The 20,105-nt window shown below is 42.8% G+C and overlaps 1 protein-coding gene and 1 pseudogene across 3 annotated transcripts; both read left to right on the top strand.

Moving 5' to 3' along the window:
* The first annotated feature begins 328 nt into the window (after positions 1-328).
* Positions 329-1,425, top strand: LOC149453432 (uncharacterized; annotated as a pseudogene).
* Positions 1,426-3,393: 1,968 nt separating this feature from the next.
* Positions 3,394-11,337, top strand: LOC149453431 (uncharacterized). 3 transcript variants are annotated; one of them, XM_089688252.1, is made up of 9 exons: positions 3,394-3,472; positions 4,086-4,195; positions 4,300-4,470; positions 4,557-4,760; positions 4,877-5,056; positions 5,143-5,266; positions 5,383-5,480; positions 6,288-6,429; positions 7,853-11,337. In XM_089688252.1, exons 2-9 carry the CDS (start codon positions 4,100-4,102, stop codon positions 9,358-9,360), a joined length of 2,523 nt encoding a protein of 840 aa, XP_089544378.1. In that variant the 5' UTR covers positions 3,394-3,472; positions 4,086-4,099; the 3' UTR covers positions 9,361-11,337. The 3 variants fall into 3 exon arrangements, with proteins under 3 accessions (XP_089544378.1, XP_089544379.1, XP_089544380.1); XM_089688253.1 differs by lacking the exons at positions 3,394-3,472; positions 4,557-4,760; positions 4,877-5,056 and having other exon boundaries at positions 3,504-4,195; XM_089688254.1 differs by lacking the exons at positions 3,394-3,472; positions 4,086-4,195; positions 4,300-4,470; ... (2 more) ...; positions 5,143-5,266; positions 5,383-5,480 and adding an exon at positions 5,985-6,185.
* Positions 11,338-20,105: the final 8,768 nt, after the last annotated feature.

Genomic DNA, 20,105 nt, shown 5'->3' with positions numbered 1-20,105 from the left:
TCTTTTTACTCATCCTGAATCCATTCTGGCACATCCCTCACAGCTCACAGTACCCATTCTGCTGTCATGAACGCCTCCTCTTCTTCATCAATCCAAGCCACTCCTCCGCTACACAAGATGACCGGAGTCCCCAATATACGCCATCACCTTCACAGTATACTCAGCTCCACTACACAGGACCACTTGTTCTGGAATGGGCTCACGACTGAGATCACTAGACCAAAAGTAGATGACTTCTGACCCCGATTGTGTAAACTGTTTTGAACCTTCATTTTGTAGATCTATCTCCAACCGATGGACACCGTTTGGAAGGACATCTCAGGGTATGATGCCAAGAAATAATGTTAGCTCACAGTGTGCTACAGATGTTGAATGCCGGAGAAATCCAACCGCAGAGAGGCCTTACTCCAGCCAAAGCTATACCCGGAAATCCTCTTTTGTCCAACATGGGAAGCTTTCCGAGGGAAGGAGCTCATTGTCATGTTCAAAGTGTGGAAAATCTTTGGAGATGAAATCTGAACTTCGGATACATCTCAGGGACCACACCGCTGAGAACCTGAAACGTTCAAATGGTGAGAACTCTCTCCCAAACCAACTAGTTAAAGACCAGAAAGTCCACACTGCTAGGAGGACCTTTTTATGTTCTCTGTGTGGAAGACATTGTGAAGGAAGTTCACCTGAAGCTAAACACTAGCGACAAAGCCATTTATCTGTCAAGAGTGTGGGAAACATTTTGTTGACAAAGAACATCTTCATGCACACCAAAGAATGCACACAGGTGAGCGTCCTTTTTCATGCCCTGAGTGTGGGACATGTTTCACTTGAGAAGGAGACCTTCTTAGCCACCAGAGAATTCATACAGGCGAGCGTCCTTATTCCTGTCCAGAGTGCAGGAAATGTTTCACTAGGGAAGGAGACCTTCTTAGCCACCAGAGAATTCACGCAGGTGAGTGTCCTTTTTCATGCTTAGAGTGTGGGAAATGTTTCACTAGAGAAGGAGACCTTCTTAGACACCAGAGAGTTCATACAGGCAATCGTCCTTATTCCTGCCCAGAGTGTGGGAAATGTTTCAGTCAGAAAAAATACCTGACTGAACACCAGAGAAGTCACACAGGTGAGCGTCCTTTTTCATGTTCGGAGTGTGGGAAATGTTTCACTAGAGAAGGAGACCTTCTTAGACACCAGAGCATTCATACAGGTGAGCGTCCTTTTTCCTGTCCAGCGTGCGGGAAATGTTTCATAAGGGAAGAAGCCCTTTCTAGACACCAGAGAATTCATACAGGTGAGCGTCCTTATTCCTATCCAGAGGGTGGGAAATGTTTCAGTCAGAAAAAATACCTGACTGAACACCAGAGAAGTCACACAGGTGAGGGTGTTTTTCCATGTTCAGAGTGTTCGTTTGCACCAGAAAATTCACGCAGGTGACACGTCCGTCAGATTGCCAGACAGAGAAGCGTGATTGGTCACTCAAGAGAACATGTCTCCACTGCTCTAGAGTCCAGTGGTGGCATGCTTTACAACACGGCACTGACGCGTTGCATTGCACTTGGTGATGGAAGGCTTGGATGCAGCTGCTCGGCCTTGGAAACCCATTCCATGAAGCTCTCTACGCACTGTTGTTGGGCTCATCTGAAGGCCACACCAAGTTTGGAGGTCTTTAGCTATTGACTCTGCAGACAGTTGGTGACTTCTGCACACTGTGCGCTTCAGCATGCGCTGACCCCGTCCTGTCATGTGACGTGGCCTACCACTTGGTGGCTGAGTTGCTGTTGTTCCCAGTTGCTTCCACTTTGTTATAATTCCACTAACAGTTGAGCGTGGAATATTTAGTAGCCAGGAAATGTCACGGATGGACTTATTGCACAGGTGGCCACCTATCACAGGACCATGCTTGGAGTCACTGAGCTCCTGAGAGCGACCCATTCTTTCACCAATGTTTGTAGAAGCAGTCTGCATGCCTAGGGGCTTGATTGTATACACCTCTGGCCATGGAGGGGATTGGAACACCTGAATCACGTGATTTGGAGGGCGGGGCCAATACTTTTGGCAATATAGTGTGTGGCAATCATGCACACAGATGGATGTGAACCTCCATTTTGGCAAAGAATCTTCCCTCTTGTATCATTTCTACTCCCAAATCAGCTTTGTATCATTTCTACTCCCAAATCAGCTCTTTGCTGTGTTATTGCTCTCTGCATATTTATATATATATTGGCTACATCGTTTTCTGTAAATATTTTTATTGCACCCTTTTGACCTTTTAGTAATAAATCTTACTTTCTGAAAGTGTTGAACTGTTTCTAAAGCTCTTTAATGCAAACTAAGAATCCCTGCCTCTGAAGAGCGCTACTGTGTGTTTTAAACTTCGGTATATCTCTGCCTGCGGTGACAGTGGTATACCAACGCTTATGCAAACATCATGGTGTTATTGCTGATATTTCCGAGTTTTCTCTTTCTCTGTACAAAAAGGAGGTGGTGGCAGTGTGAAGGGTTAATTGCGTAATTAACCTGACCCATTAACAATCCCTCCCAGGCTGCAGGTACACAGGTTGTGGTCCTTTAGCTGGAAAATCTGTGTGCAGGGTGCAGCTGGGCGTGGCATTGTTACGCATGTGACAGCGCAGTTTTAGATTGGCTAGTTCTTCGGTCACGAGTTTGGTGAGAAGGGCTGCGATCGTCACATTGTGTATATGAGGCCTGTCTGGAAAATATCCAGCCAAGTAATATGAAAAATAGAGACTTTTTTTGAAGGAGATGCAAGAAACATTGTGCATAGGACAATGACACCTCAGTCACCTTCAATATAGGCACCTTGGGACCTCACGCAGTTGTTTTTGGAACTCTTGTGCCTTGTAGATCTTTTTTCTGTATGTCGTACTCTCTTATTTTGTCCAATAAAAATATGAAACGCAAAAATCAAACCACTATTCACATTCATGGAGGTACTCCGGTTTCCTCCCACACTCCAAAGACATGCTGGTAGGTTAATTGGATCCTGTCTGAATTGGCCCTAGTATGTGTATGACCTTAGAATGTACGCTCCTCGGGGGCGGGGACTGATGTGAATGTACAATATATATGTAAATCACTGCGTAAATTGACAGCGTTATATAAGTACCTGAAATAAATAAATAAACATTTCACGTTTTTGAACTTTAGCACAAGATCCATCTTTTTTTTTTGGTTTTTCATGGCCTGGACTTTAACCATGGTATAAGGTTCACGTCCAATATTCTATGGAACACAGTGGGAGAATGCAGGACAAGCAGTAGCCAAAGAGATGACAAACGTAGACTGCAGTTTATATACTCCACAAGGTGGGGAGCTCGCATATCATTGGTAAAAATCACAAATGAGAAGTGATGTAATGTAGAGACAGGAAGTGATGTATGAAACAAACAGGAAGTTCCGGGTGAGGGGTAAGAAAGGAGGAAGTAGAGAGGAGACATTGCTGGAACTGGCAGCAGAGGAGGTAATGAGATGTTATTTTGTATTTACACCCAATAACCCCCCATCATATCCATACTTTTCCTTCATCGTCATGTCCGTCCTCTTCCTCCATAGTCACCTTGACGTTTTTTATGGTTTATAGACCGGATACATCCTAAATATAGAACCATTTATCCAACTGTCCATCCACAGCCTCTGGTTTATAGACCGGATACACCCTAAATATAGAACCATTTATCCAACCGTCCATCCAGATCCTCTGGTTTATAGACTGGATACATCCTATATATATATTTATTGAAATATATTTTGAAATATATAGAATATGGCCAAAATTGTAGTATTTCAAATATATCTTTCTTCCACGTGGGTATTTCTGTCTTCATTGTGGAGGTTTTTATCGGCAGATCTGTCTCAGAGGAGAGAGGTTTTTGCCCTCCAATTCTATCTAAACCCAAAATAAAATGTTTTGATGAACTTGGCCTTTAACATGGAAATCTTTAATTTTCTCTCAAATGCATTGATGTGGCCTTAAATGTCATATGAGGAAGTGTCAGAACTGTGGAGGAACTCTGTGCAGACATTCTTCATCCCGGTACAGTGCAGGTAATTCTCAGTTTATTTTCCATCTACAGAGAGGAGAGATTTCATGACCACATCAATGAGGATGGATGAGGACCAAAATCATGTGTCGGAGAGGATATTGGACCTCACCCTGGAGATCATCTACCTGCTTACCGGAGAGGTGAGGAGGATTCTGGGAAGATCACCTTTATTGCTGGACATTTAAACTTCTCTAGACTCCCAGGAAGTTTGTAGTGATAATTATTATCATTTGTCTTTACACAGCATTATAAAGTAGTGAAGAAAATATCTGGTGAGCCTTTACCACCCAGCAGCCGTCTTCACAGGACATCACCCATCTCAGTGCCTCCACCTCACTGCCTGACAACAGAGGGAACCTGTGCCAAGAAGATTCTAGAAGCCACCAAGAAGATGATGGAGCTGCTGACAGGAGAGGTGAGCGGTGCCGGGAATTCTGGGACATTCTCTAGTAACAGGCAAGGGATGTGTCTGGATGGTGACTGTATCATTGTGTGTGTCAGGTTCCTATAAGGTGTCAGGATATCACTGTCTATTTCTCCATGGAGGAGTGGGAGTATTTAGAAGGACACAAGGACCTCTACAAGCACGTCATGATGGACCATCAAGCTTCTCTTCATTCTGAAAAGATGGAAAAAAAGAACATTTATTTTAGGGATATGATTCTAAAGAACACCCTGGAGATCATCTACCTGATGACAGGAGAGGTGAGGAGAATTTGAAAGTGTACTATGACGTCACTCTTACCTCTATAAATCAAATGTAGACCTGACCGGAGAGGTGAGGACTTTAATATCATTGTATTATTATGTATGTAACACAGGACTGTTCTGTAGTTATGAAGACATCTATTGAGAACTTTTCAGAAGTAAGAAGTCAAAGCTTGTCCTCAGGGCTGAGTCCCATCCGAATACCTACACGTCCGTTCCTACGTCATGAGAGAGAGAACAAGCAGAAGGTCCTAGAAGTCACCCAGAAGATGATGGAGCTGCTGACAGGAGAGGTGAGCGGTGCCGGGAATTCTAGGAAATTCTCCAGTAACAGACAAGGGATGTGTCTGGATGGTGACTGTATCATTGTGTGTGTCAGGTTCCTATAAGGTGTCAGGGTGTCACTGTCTATTTCTCCATGGAGGAGTGGGAGTATTTAGAAGGACACAAGGATCTCTACAAAGACGTCATGATGGACAATCAGCCGCCCCTCACATCACCGGGTAAGAGGAGACTTTATTGTAAAGGAGAGAGCAGTACGGAGGGTCCACCTAGATCCCCCATCATCTGATAAACACATAGAAACAATGGATTCAGTCAGTATGTGTGTTTCCTACAGATGGATCCAGTCATGGGAACCCACCAGAGAGATGTCCCCGTCCTCCGTATTCCTGGGATTCCGAACAGGAAGATCACACCATCCCTCACCATCATCAGGTAGGTGGATCCAGTAATGGGAACCCACCAGAGAGATGTCCCTGTCCTCCGTATTCCTGGGATTCTGAACAGGAAGATCACACCGTCCCTCACCAATATCAGGTAGGTGGATCCAGTAATGGGAACCCACCAGAGAGATGTCCCCATCCTCCGTATTCCCGGGACTCCACACAGGAAGGTCACACCATCATCAGGTAGATCGATCCAGTAATGGGAACCCACCAGAGAGATGCCCCCGTCCTCTGTATTCCCGGAATTCCACACAGGAACATCACACCACCCCTCACCATCATCAGGTAGGTGGATCCAGTAATGGGAACCCACCAGAGAGATGTCCCCGTCCTCTGTATTCCTGGGATTTCACACTGGAAGGTCACACCATCCCTCACCATCATCAGGCAGATTGATCCAGTAATGGGAACCCACCAGAGAGATGTCCCCGTCCTCTGTATTCCCGGGATTCCACACAGGAAGGTCACACCTTCCCTCACAATCATCAGGTAGATGGATCCAGTAATAGGAACCTACCAGAGAGATGTCCCCGTCCTCTGTATTCCTGGGATTCCACACAGGAAGGATCACACCGTCCCTCACCATCATCAGGTAGATGGATCCAGTAATGGGAACCCACCAGAGAGATGTCCCCATCCTCTGTATTCCCGGGATTCCACAAAGGAAGGTCACACCATCCCCCATAATCATCAGGTAGGTGGGACTGAGGATGTAGAAATTAATAAACTGTATGAGAAGATATTCTTTTTACAGTAGAGATAACATTTCCTGGTGTTCTATCATTTTGGGGTTTAGAGTGAAGAACTGAAAGACATCAAAGTTGAGGTTAAAGAGGAAGAAGAAGAGACGTTGGTGAGTGGAGATCAACAGTCTATGGAGGAGGGGGAGATGGTTGTGAAAAGCAAGCAGGAGGAATCTTCTCTAGATATTGGCACGGGTAAGTAGTAAACACCAAATGTACTGAATACATGTTCCTGTTAAATAAATGAATGTAAAGTAAGTGATGTAATCAACCGGCTTGGAGAAGGAATAGATTTCCTCATTATTTTTATTATTATACAGGATTTAATTGGCGTACGGTACTTTACAATATAAAGGGAGACAATACAGTCACCATACAATTTAAGATGAGGGTTAGGAGTGGCCTGCTCATGAAATCTTAAACTCTAGAGGGAAGTGATACAAAGTGTGTGGAGATGAGTTGATGGAGAAAGTGAATGTTCAGTTGTTAGGTAGAGGCAAGATAGACATTACTGAGGACATGAGTTTCGGAGATTGTCTAAAGGCAGAAAGAGTAAAAGCTAGCCAGACAGATTGGGGTACAGAGTTCCAGAGAATGAGAGAGGCTGTAGAGAAATCCTGGGGGTGAGCACGGGAAGAGGTGACAAGGGAACTAAAGAGGGTGGTCTTGATAGTAGCGGAAAGAACAGTTTAAGTAAACTTTTTTGATGAGGTTGGCGAAGTAGCTGGAGGCAGAGTTGGGGTTGGCTTTGTATGTTGTAGTTAGTATTTTGAATTTTATTTATTGGGTGAGCAGAAGCCACTTGAAGGTTTGTCAGAGAGGGATGGCAGACAATGCTTGGTTGGTAAGGTTGATGAGTCTGGCAAATACTGTGCACCATATGAAAGGTCCATCTCCATTCCTCGATATAATGTCATGTTCCCAACAAATGAAGAGATACTGGACACCATATGAAAGGTCCATCTCCATTCCTCAATATAACGTCATGTTCCCAACAAATGAGGAGGAGATACTGGACACCATATGAAAGGTTCATCTCCATTCCTCAATATAACGTCATGTTCCCAACAAATGAGGAGGAGATACTGGACACCATATGAAAGGTCCATCTCCATTCCTCAATATACCGTCATGTTCCCAACAAATGAGGAGACACTGGACACCATATGAAAGGTCCATCTCCATTCCTCAATATAATGTCACGTTCCCAACAAATGAGGAGGAGATACTGGACACCATATGAAAGGTCCATCTCCATTCCTCAATATAACATCATGTTCCCAACAAATGAGGAGGAGATACTGGACACCATATGAAAGGTCCATCTCCATTCCTCAATATAACGTCATGATCCCAACAAATGAGGAGGAGATACTGGACACCATATGAAAGGTCCATCTCCATTCCTCAATATAACATCATGTTCCCAACAAATGAGGAGGAGATACTGGACACCATATGAAAGGTCCATCTCCAGTGATCACCATAAAAGGTTAAACACCTCAATGTTTGAAATAAACAAGGATTCGGTAATCTTCTCATACAATATATATTTGTTACACGAATACAACAATAAATGTTGGCTACTTCTCATTTATTTACAATTGTTCTCCAACAGATGGTCGTTATGTGCGGAATACGTCTAAGGGAGGTCGATATTCTCCAGGATTGGATCCCATTCCTCAGGATCTTCCTCACAGACCTCACTGTTTGGAAACCTCAAACGATCCCTCTAATCCTGAGGAATACTCTGTAAGATCTCACACTTTGTCTTCAGACAACCATTGGAGATTTCACAGTGCGGACCGACCAACGGATCCATCCAATCCTAAGAAATCTGTGAGCCAAGAAGGACCTTATACAGGGGAGAGCTCGTTCTCATGTTTGGGGTGTCGGAAAACCTTCAAGAGGAAACCTGAATTTCTTAAACATCTCAAATCTCACACCAGTGCAACCTTTTCATGTTCCGAGTGCGGGAAATCCTTCACTGAGAAAAAAGTATTTGTCGTACACCAGAGAATTCACACCGGCAAGCGGCCTTATTCGTGTTCGGAGTGCGGGAAGTGTTTCACTGAGAAGGGAAACCTTCTTACCCATCTGAAAATCCACACGGGCGAGCGCCCCTTTTCGTGTTCCGAGTGTGGGAAATGTTTCACTCTGAAAGGAGACCTTCTTCGTCACAAGCGAATACACACGGGCGAGCGTCCTTATTCATGTTCTGATTGTGGGAAAGGTTTCACTCAGAAAGGGGCCCTTGTTATACACCAGAGAATTCATACTGGCGAGCGTCCTTTTATATGCTCAGAGTGCGGAAAAGGTTTTGCCGGGAAAGGAAAGCTTCTTAGACACCAGAGAAGTCACTCCGTCGAACATCCTTTCTCATGTTCCGAGTGTGGGAAATGTTTCACTGAGAAAGGGAAACTGATTAGTCACCAAAGAGTTCACACGGGTGAGCGTCCTTTTTCATGCTCGGAGTGCGGAAAAGGTTTCACTGAGAAAAGAGCCCTTCTTACACATCAGAGAATTCACATGAGCGAACCTCCTTATTCATGTTCAGAGTGCGGGAAATGTTTCACTCAGAAAAGAAGCCTTCTTAGACACCAGAGAAGTCATACTGGTGAACGTCCTTTTTCCTGTTCAGACTGTGGAAAATGTTTCACCCAGAAAGAACATCTTATTACACACCAGAGGAGTCACACGGGTGAACGTCCTTTTTCATGTTTAGAGTGCAGGAAATGTTTCACTGAGAAAAGAGCTCTTCTTATACACCAGAGAAGTCATATGAGTGAACCTCCATTCTCATGTTCAGAGTGCGGGAAATTTTTCACCGAGGAAAGAGGACTTGTTATACACCAGAGAATTCACACAGGGGAGCGTCCTTATTCGTGTTCAGAGTGCGGGAAATGTTTTACTCAGAGATCACACCTGCTTAGACACCAGAGAACTCACAAGGGGGACCGTCCTTATTTATGTCCAGTTTGCGGGAAATGTTTCACTCAGAAAGAAAATCTTATTACGCATCAAAGAAGTCACACAGGCGAGCGTCCTTTTTCATGTTCAGAGTGCGGGAAATGTTTTACAAACAAAGGAAATCTAATTAGGCATCAGAGAACACACACCTGCTGATGACAACTGGACAGTGGCATTTAAAGTATTAAACTGTGTTTGATAACAAACTGGAAATATCAATGTTAGGAATGTTTTTTTTTGGTGAGCATTTTGGAGATGATGGCACCCAAATTTTGAGGAAATTGAGAAACTTTCCCGCACTCTGTGATGTTTATAGCCCTTTAGTAAATGGACTCCTTCTCTTAGACTCAGCGTGTAGCCCGTCATTTGTGTTATGTTTCCAGGTGCCTTTTGATGATTTAGTCCAGTGGTCTCCAAACTGCCGGATGTGGCCCTTTGCTTGCTTTTATCTGACCCTCGGGGCACTATTCCTCCCACTGACACCAATGATGGGGCACTATTCCCACTGACACTAATGATGGGGCACTATTCCTCCCACTGACACCAATGATGGGGCACTATTCCTCCCACTGACACCAATGATGGGGCACTATTCCTCCCACTGACACCAATGATGGGGCACTATTCCTCCCACTGACACCAATGATGGGGCACTATTCCTCCCACTGACACCAATGATGGGGCACTATTCCTCCCACTGACACCAATGATGGGGCACTATTCCCACTGACACCAATGATGGAGCACTATTCCCACTGACACCAATGATGGGGCACTATTCCCACTGACACTAATGATGGGGCACTATTCCTCCCACTGACACCAATGATGGGGCATTATTCCCACTGACACTAATGATGGGGCACTATTCCTCCCACTGACACCAATGATGGGGCATTATTCCCACTGACACTAATGATGGGGCACTATTCCTCCCACTGACACCAATGATGGGGCACTATTCCTCCCACTGATACCAATAATGGGGCACTATTCCTCCCACTGACACCAATCATGGAGCACTATTCCTTCCACTGACACCAATGATGGGGCACTATTCCTCCCACTGATACCAACGATGGGGCACTATTCATCCCACTGATACCAACGATGGGGCACTATTCCTTCCACTGACACCAACGATGGGGCACTATTCCTCCCACTGACACCAACGATGGGGCACTATTCCTACCACTGATACCAATGATGGGGCACTATTCCTACCACTGATACCAACGATGGGGCACTATTCCTCCCACTGATACCAACGATGGGGCACTATTCATCCCACTGATACCAACGATGGGGCACTATTCCTACCACTGATACCAATGATGGGGCACTATTCCTACCACTGATACCAACGATGGGGCACTATTCCTCCCACTGATACCAACGATGGGGCACTATTCCTCCCACTGACACCAACGATGGGGCACTATTCCTACCACTGATACCAATGATGTGGCACTATTCCTACCACTGACACCAATGATGTGGCACTATTCCTCCCACTGATACCAATGATGGGGCACTATTCCTACCACTGTCACCAATGATGGGGCACTATTCCTCCCACTGATACCAGTGATGGGGCACTATTCTCACTGACACCAACGATGGGACACTATTCCTCCCACTGACACCAACAATGGGGCATTATTCCTCCCACTGACACCAACAATGGGGCATTATTCCTCCCACTGACACCAACAATGGGGCTTTATCTTCCCATTAAGCCAATGATGGGGCATTTTCTCCTTACACTGGCCACAGTCCGGCCCCCTCAAAATCTGAAGGACAGTAAACTGGCCCTTTGCTTAGAAAGTTTGGAGACCCCTGATCTGATCGAACGCACGAGGAATTTGCAGATTTTTTAATATATATATCTTTTACAGACAGTTATGGCAGGCATCGTAACACTGCCGCCCAATCAGAATCCATCTTTCACAGAAGATCCTTTTGGTCACTGCTCTGCTTTCCTGGAAGGTTGGCTTGTCTTTGGTTCAAGTCAAACGAAGATAACTGATGTATCTTGATATTTGACTATAATTACTCGAGATTTCGACCTTGGTATCAGGAACCAGTTATTGTGATTTTGTAACGTATACAATAAAAGCCTGCGCCTTACAATGTTTTGTTGAGTCCATTTTTTTTTTGTAAATTTGCTTGGTTCCAAGAGAGTCTTCCATTGGTGTTTGATTAATAAGGTGGGCTGTTCAGAAGGTCCAGGTCCGGGAAACATGGAGACGCTACGAATGCCTCATAGGATGTTCCCTCATAAATTGCCTATCACCACATCCTTTGCCCATCGAAGGGTGGGGGTTGCTATAGATTATTCGCTCATAAATTGCTTTTCTCCACATCTGTTGCCCAGTGAAGGGTGTTTTTTTTTGGGGGGGGTTCCTTCCAGAATCTGGAAGCCCCTTTGGAGTAAGGAGCCCCCAGGGGTTACAATGTTACTAATTCACAGAAAAAAAAATAGTGAACATAAACACCCTCACCACAGAAAAAGTCCTTTATTAACAAAATAAACAGTGTCGCCTGATTTAACTCACGTCATCAAGGGATGTAGATCCAAAGTCAGTCATGATGGACAACAACTTGCCGAAATGACCCATGGCACAATGATCTGTCTGGTAGTTGAAAGTCAAAACAACAGCTTAGAATCTCCTCCATTATCTCACAAAGGTTCTTCTACACTATCTCACAAATGTTCTCCTCCATTATCTCACAAAGGTTCTTCTCCATTATCTCAAAAAGGTTCTTCTCCACTATCTCACAAAGGTTCTTCTCCACTATCTCAAAAAGGTTCTTCTCCACTATCTCACAAAGGTTCTTCTCCACTATCTCACAAAGGTTCTTCTCCACTATCTCACAAAGGTTCTTCTGCACTATCTCACAAAGGTTCTTCTCCACTATCTCACAAAGGTTATTCTCCATTATCTCACAAAGGTTCTTCTCCATTATCTCAAAAAGGTTCTTCTCCACTATCTCACAAAGGTTCTTCTCCATTATCTCACAAAGGTTCTTCTCCACTATCTCACAAAGTTTCTTCTCCATTATATCACAAAGGTTCTTCTCCATTATCTCACAAAGGTTCTTCTCCACTATCTCACAAAGGTTCTCCTCCACTATCTCACAAAGTTTCTTCTCCATTATCTCACAAAGGCTCTTCTCCACTATCTCACAAAGGTTCTCCATTATCTCACAAAGGTTATTCTCCATTATCTCACAAAGGTTCTCCATTATCTCAAAAAGGTTCTTCTCCACTATCTCACAAAAGTTCTTCTCCATTATCTCACAAAAGTTCTCCACTATCTCACAAAGGTTCTCCTCCATTATCTCACAAAGTTTCTTCTCCATTATCTCACAAAGGTTCTCCATTATCTCACAAAGGTTCTTCTCCATTATCTCACAAAGGTTCTTCTCCATTGTAAATGTGACATATATTCTCCTCCATCACCTTGCATCTCATATATAGTATGTTCTCTTCAATCATCCTAAATATCACACATTCTTCTCCATCGTCCTACATCTTATATCTGTTCTATATCATCCTACCTCTCACATTTGTTCTTGTTTATCATCCTTCCTCTCACATGTATATTCTCCCCCATCATCTTACATATCACGTATGTTCTCCATCATCCTACATCTAACTTAGGTTCTTACTTTTCCACGTGTTCTCCTCCATCCTCAATCTCAAACATGTTCTCCATCCTACATCTCATACATGTTCTCCTCCATTCTACATCTCACAAATGTTCTCCTCCATTCTACATTTCACACATGTTCTCCTCCATCATCCTTAATCTCACATATGTTTTTCCCCATTATCCAAAATCTAACATATGTTCTCCATCACCTCACATCTCATATATAGCATGTTCTCTTCAATCATCCTAAATATCACACATTCCTCTCCATCATCCTACATCTTATATCAGATCGTATATCAGATGTTCTATATCATCCTACCTCTCACATTTGTTCTTCATCATCATCCTTCCTCTCACATGTTTATTCTCCCCCATCATCTTACATATCACACATGTTCTTCATCATCTTGCAACTCACATATATTCTTTTCCATCATCCTACATCTAACTTAGGTTCTTCCTTTTCCACATGTTCTCCTGCATGCTCAATTTCAAACATGTTCTCCTCCATTCTACATCTCACACATGTTCTCCTCAATTCTTCATCTCACACATGTTCTCCTCCATCATCCTCAATCTCACATATGTTTTTCTCCATTATCCTAAATCTAACATATGTTCTCCTCCATCACCTCACATCTCATATATAGCTTGTTCTCTTTAATCATCTGAAATATCACGCATTCTTTTCCATCGTCCTACATCTTATATCTGTTCTATATCATCCTACCTCTCACATTTGTTCTTATTCATCATCCTTCCTCTCACATGTTTATTTTCCCCCATCATCTTACATATCAGACATGTTCTCCATCATCTTGCAACTCACATATGTTCTTCTCCATCATCCTACATCTAACTTAGGTTCTTCCTTTTCCACATGTTCCCCTCCATGCTGAATCTCAAACATGTTCTCCTCCATTCTACATCTCACACATGTTCTCCATTCTATATCTCAAACATGTTCTCCTCCATCATCCTTAATCTCACATATGTATTTTTCCATTATCCTAAATCTAACATATGTTCTCCTCCATCACCTCACATCTCATATATAGCATGTTCTACTCAATCATCCTAAATATCACACATTCCTTTCCATCATCCTACATCATGCGTATGCTTTCTATCATCCTTCCTCTCACAATTGTTCTTCTTCATCATCATTCCTCTCACATATGTTATCCTCCATCATCTTACATTTCACACATGTTCCTCATCATCTTACATCTCACATATGTTCTTCATCATCCTACCTCTCACATATGTTATCCTACATCTCACATATGCTCTCGCTATCATCTGAAATCTCACACGTAAACTCCTCCATTGTCCTATATCTCACATTAGATATCCTTTGTCATCCTACATCTCACACACATTCTGCATTCTATAAATCCCATATGTTCCCCGCCATTATTTTGCATCTCACATTTGTTCTCCTCTATCATCCTACCTCTCACATTTGTTCTTCTTCATCATTCTTCCACTCACATATTTTCTCCTCCATCATCTTACATCTCACACATGCTCTCCATCATCCTACATCTCATATATGTTTTCCTCAATCATCCTACATTTCACATATGTTCTTCTCCATCATCCTACCTCTCACGTATGTTATCCTACATCTCACATATGATCTTGCTATCAATCTCATACAAAGGAAAATCCTTCATTGTTCTATATCTCACATTATGTTCTCCTCCATCGTCTTACATCTCACACATGTTCTCCTCAATAATCCTAGATCTCACATATATTCTTCTCCATCATCCTACCTCTCCTGTATGTTATCCTCCATCATCCTACATCTCACATATGCTCTCCCTATCATCTGAAATCTCATGCATAAGCTCCTCCATTGTCCTATATCTCACATTATATATCCTTTGTCATCCTACATCTCACACATATTCTGCATTCTATAAATCCCATATGTTCCCCGCCATAATTTTGCATATCGCATTTGTTCTCCTCCATCATCCTACATCTCACACATGTTCTCCATCTTCTTACATCTCACATTTGTTCTCCATCATCCTACATCTCACATATGTTCTCTATCATCCTGCATCTTACATGTTCTCCTCCTTTATGCAGACACCTCAAACTTTCACTTATCCATCCATTTTCCTCTCTTCTAGGCATCCTGCATACAATGTTCTTTGTTCCTTTGCCAACTTTAACTTTTCTTTTTCTAACTTCAGACTTTACCTCATATTTCTATGCCTAATGCCGGCCATACATGGTTCAAATTCCGAACGATTTTCGTATGAAAATCGGACCTAAGGATAATCGGCCTATTTTCGCTCTGTTAGTGGGGCAATGGCATCAGCCGATTTTCGTGGTTCCTCCCCATTTTGTTTATTGGGCATGCTGGAAATTCGTGAAAAACGGCCGATTTTCGAAACCATTGGTGGCAGCATAGGATTACAGAACGAACGGCGTTTCGATTTTCGGACGAAAAATCGTTCGGAATTCGAACCATGTATGGCCTGCATTAGTCTATCCATTTTTCAGAGTTGCAGATGACACGGTCTCTATGTAGTTATTTGTGGATCTGAAGGTCAACTTCCATTAACATGCAACCCCGAAGGATTGTGCTGTCCTTCTATATATTGTATATGGTGTCTATATTGACCAATAATTAAACAAGACCACTTACCCATTAAAGTCTAGCTCTAGGATCATGTAGGAGGGCTTCTTAAAATGGAACATTTTTTTTTCTATAAACCAGTAGAATTAACCAGTAATAGCCATTTGTAACATGAATCATCTTTTCATTACATGGTAGTTCAGTCTAATAGCAATTTGATCAATGTCCATCCTCTTCCTCCATAGTCACCGTGATGTCCGTCCTCTTCCTCCATAGTCACCGTGATGTCCGTCCTCTTCCTCCATAGTCACCGTGATGTCCGTCCTCTTCCTCCATAGTCACCGTGATGTCCGTCCTCTTCCTCCATAGTCACCGTGATGTCCGTCCTCTTCCTCCATAGTCACCATCATGTCTGTCCTCTTCCTCCATAGTCACCATGATGTCCGTCCTCTTCCTCCATAGTCACCGTGATGTCTGTCCTCTTCCTCCATCGTCACCGTGATGTCTTTTATCTACATATAGAGAAGATGCTACATATAGAGGGTTAAGAATTGTGCACAGAGCTCTTTATCCAACTGTCCATTCAGAGCTTCTGGTTTATAGACCGGCTATTTCCTAAATATAGAACCATTTATCCAACTGTCCCTCCAGATCCTCTGGTTTATAGACCGGATACATCCTAAATATAGAACCATTTATCCAACTGTCCATCCGGAGCCTCTGGTTTATAGACCGGATACGTCCTAAATATAGAACCATTTATCCAACCGTCCCTCCAGATCCTCTGGTTTATAGACCGAATAGATCCTAAATATAGAACCATTTATCCAACCGTCCCTCCAGATCCTCTGGTTTATAGACCGGATACGTCCTAAATATAGAACCGTTTATCCGACCGTCCATCCAGAGCCTCTGGTTTATAGACCGGATACGTCCTAAATATAGAACCGTTTATCCGACCGTCCATCCAGAGCCTCTGGTTTATAGACCGGATACGTCCTAAATATAGAACCGTTTATCCGACCGTCCATCCAGAACCTCTGGTTTACAGACCGGATACGTCCTAAATATAGAACCGTTTATCCAACCGTCCATCCGGAGCCTCTGGTTTACAGACCGGATATGTCCTAAATATAGAACCGTTTATCCAACCGTCCATCTGGAGCCTCTGGTTTATAGACCGGGAGGAGATACTGGACGCCTTATGAAAGGTCCATCTCACCTCATCTGGAATATGCAGTTTTGAAGAGGAGATTAAGGGGGATATGATCACCATGTATAATACATAAGAGGGGATATGATCTCCATGTATAATACATAAGGGGGGGATATGATCTCCATGTATAATACATAAGGAAGGATATGATCTCCATGTATAATACATAAGGGGGGATATGGTCTCCATGTATAATACATAAGAGGGGATATGGTCTTCATGTATAATACATAAAGGGGGGGATATGATCTCCATGTATAATTTATAAGGGGGGATATGATCTCCATGTATAATACATAAGGGGGGATATGATCTCCATGTATAATACATAAGGGGGATATGATCTCCATGTATAATACATAAGGGGGGGGGGGATATGATCACCATGTATAATACTTAATGGGGGATATGATCTCCATGTATAATACATAAGGGGGATATGATCACCATGTATAATACATAAGGGGGGATATGATCTCCATGTATAATACATAAGGGGCGGATATGATCTCCATGTATAATACATAAGGGGGGATATGATCTCCATGTATAATACATAAGGGGGGATATGATCTCCATGTATAATACATAAGGGGGGATATGATCTCCATGTATAATACATAAGGGGGATATGATCTCCATGTATAATACATAAGGGGGGGGGTATGATCACCATGTATAATACTTAAGGGGGGATATGATCTCCATGTATAAGGGGGGATATGATCTCCATGTATAATACATAAGGGGGGATATGGTCTCCATGTATAATACATAAGGGGGGATATAGTATCCATGTATAATACATAAAGGGGGGATATGATCTCCATGTATAATTTATAAGGGGGGATATGATCTCCATGTATAATACATAAGGGGGGGGGGGGATATGATCACCATGTGTAATACTTAAGGGGGGATATGATCTCCATGTATAATACATAAGGGGGGGATATGATCTCCATGTATAATACATAAGGGGGGGATATGATCTCCATGTATAATACATAAGGGGGGATATGATCACCATGTATAATACATAAGGGGGGGATATGATCTCCATGTATAATACATAAGGGGGATATGATCACCATGTATAATACATAAGGGGGGATATGATCTCCATATATAATACATAAGGGGGGATATGATCTCCATGTATAATACATAAGGGGGGATATAATCTCCATGTATAATACATAAAGGGGGGGGGTATGATCTCCATGTATAATTTATAAGGGGGAATATGATCTCCATGTATAATACATAAGGGGGGGGGGGGGGATATGATCACCATGTATAATACTTAAGAGGGGATATGATCTCCATGTATAATACATAAGGGGGGATATGATCTCCATGTATAATACATAAGGGGGGTTATGATCACCATGTATAATACATAAGGGGGATATGATCTCCATGTATAATACATAAGGGGGATATGATCTCCATGTATAATACATAAGGGGGGACATGAGCTCCATGTATAATACATAAGGGGGGACATGAGCTCCATGTATAATACATAAGGGGGATATGATCTCCATGTATAATACATAAGGGGGGATATGATCACCATGTATAATACATAAGGGGGGATATGATCTCCATATATAATACATAAGGGGGGATATGATCTCCATGTATAATACATAAAGGGGGGGATATGATCTCCATGTATAATTTATAAGGGGGAATATGATCTCCATGTATAATACATAAGAGGGGGGGGGGGATATGATCACCATGTATAATACTTAAGGGGGGATATGATCTCCATGTATAATACATAAGGGGGATATGATCACCATGTATAATACATAAGGGGGGATATGATCTCCATATATAATACATAAGGGGGGATATGATCTCCATGTATAATACATAAAGGGGGGGATATGATCTCCATGTATAATTTATAAGGGGGAATATGATATCCATGTATAATACATAAGGAGGGGGATATGATCACCATGTATAATACTTAAGGGGGATATGATCTCCATGTATAATACATAAGGGGGGATATGATCTTCATGTATAATACATAAGGGGGGGATATGATCTCCATGTATAATACATAAGGGGGGATATGATCTTCATGTATAATACATAAGGGGGGGATATGATCTCCATGTATAATACATAAGGGGGGATATGATCTTCATGTATAATACATAAGGGGGATATGATCTCCATGTATAATACATAAGGGGGGATATGATCTCCATGTATAATACATAAGGGGGGATATGATCTCCATGTATAATACATAAGGGGCGGATATGATCTCCATGTATAATACATAAGGGGCGGATATGATCTCCATGTATAATACATAACAGGGATATGATCTCCATGTATAATACATAAGGGGGGATATGATCTCCATGTATAATACATAAGGGGGGATATGATCACCATGTATAATACATGAGGGGGGATATGATCTCCATGTATAATACATAAGGGGGGATATGCTCTCCATGTATAATACATAAGGGGGGGATATGATCTCCATGTATAATACATAAGGGGGATATGATCACCATGTATCACCCCTTACATCAGATTCCCATCAGAGTGCCCCCTTACATTAGGTGTCCCCATCAGAGTGCCCCTTTAAATGAGGTGTCCCCATCAGTGTGCCCCCTTACATTAGGTTCCCATCAGAGTGCCCCCTTACATCAGTGTCCCCATCTGAGTGCCCCCTTACATCAGGTTCCCATCAGAGTGCCCCCTTACATCAGATTCCCATCAGAGTGCCCCCTTACAACAGGTGTCCCTATCAGAGTGCCCCCTTACATCAGCTGTCCCTATCAGAGTGCCCCCTTGTATCAGGTGTGTCTATATCAGAGTTCCCCCTTACATCGGGTGTCCCCATCAGAGTCCCCACTTACGTCAGGTGACTCCATAACAGTGCCCCGCTACATCAGATGTCTCCATCAGAGTGCCCCCTTACATCAAGTGTCTCCATCAGAGTGCCCCTTTATATTGGGTGTTCACATCAGAGTGCCCCCTTACATCAAGTGTCTCCATCAGAGTACCCCCTTATATTGGGTGTCCACTTTAGAGTGCCCCCTTACATCAGGTGTCCCCATCAGAGTTCCCACTTACATTGGGTGTCCCCATCAGAGTGCCCCCCTACATCAATTGTCTGCATCAGACTAGTTCATGGCTCAGCGGATGCACTCTCAGAGACCTGAGGGGGCACCATTAAAATCTGGAGGGGACTAGCCCTGCTCCCTAACCCTAAACCCCAAACTCTAAACCTAAAAACATCAAACCTGACACACATATATATATTTTTATATAGTTTTTTGTTTTTCTCTTTTTTGTTGGCTGCTGATGAGGTTCCAATGAGCAGATTATGGTTCAGCAGCCATGTGACCGAAATTCAATACGTTCGAATTCTGGAAAT

The sequence above is a fragment of the Staurois parvus genome, unplaced genomic scaffold (genome assembly GCF_062004578.1).
Source record: "Staurois parvus isolate SC_StPar_1 unplaced genomic scaffold, SC_StPar_1.0 ptg000449l, whole genome shotgun sequence".
Lineage (NCBI taxonomy): Eukaryota > Metazoa > Chordata > Amphibia > Anura > Ranidae > Staurois > Staurois parvus.
The sequence above is the reverse complement of the archived record's forward strand: the minus strand, read 5'-3'. Positions and strand labels throughout refer to the sequence as shown.

Coding starts and splice junctions, on each gene's coding strand:
- LOC149453431 (XM_089688252.1), top strand. CDS start 4,100: ATGACCACATCAATGAGGATGGATGAGGACCAAAATCATGTGTCGGAG. Junction 5,267..5,382: donor GCCGCCCCTCACATCACCGG/GTAAGAGGAGAC, acceptor TGTTTCCTACAG/ATGGATCCAGTCATGGGAAC. Junction 5,481..6,287: donor CCATCCCTCACCATCATCAG/GTAGGTGGATCC, acceptor TTTGGGGTTTAG/AGTGAAGAACTGAAAGACAT.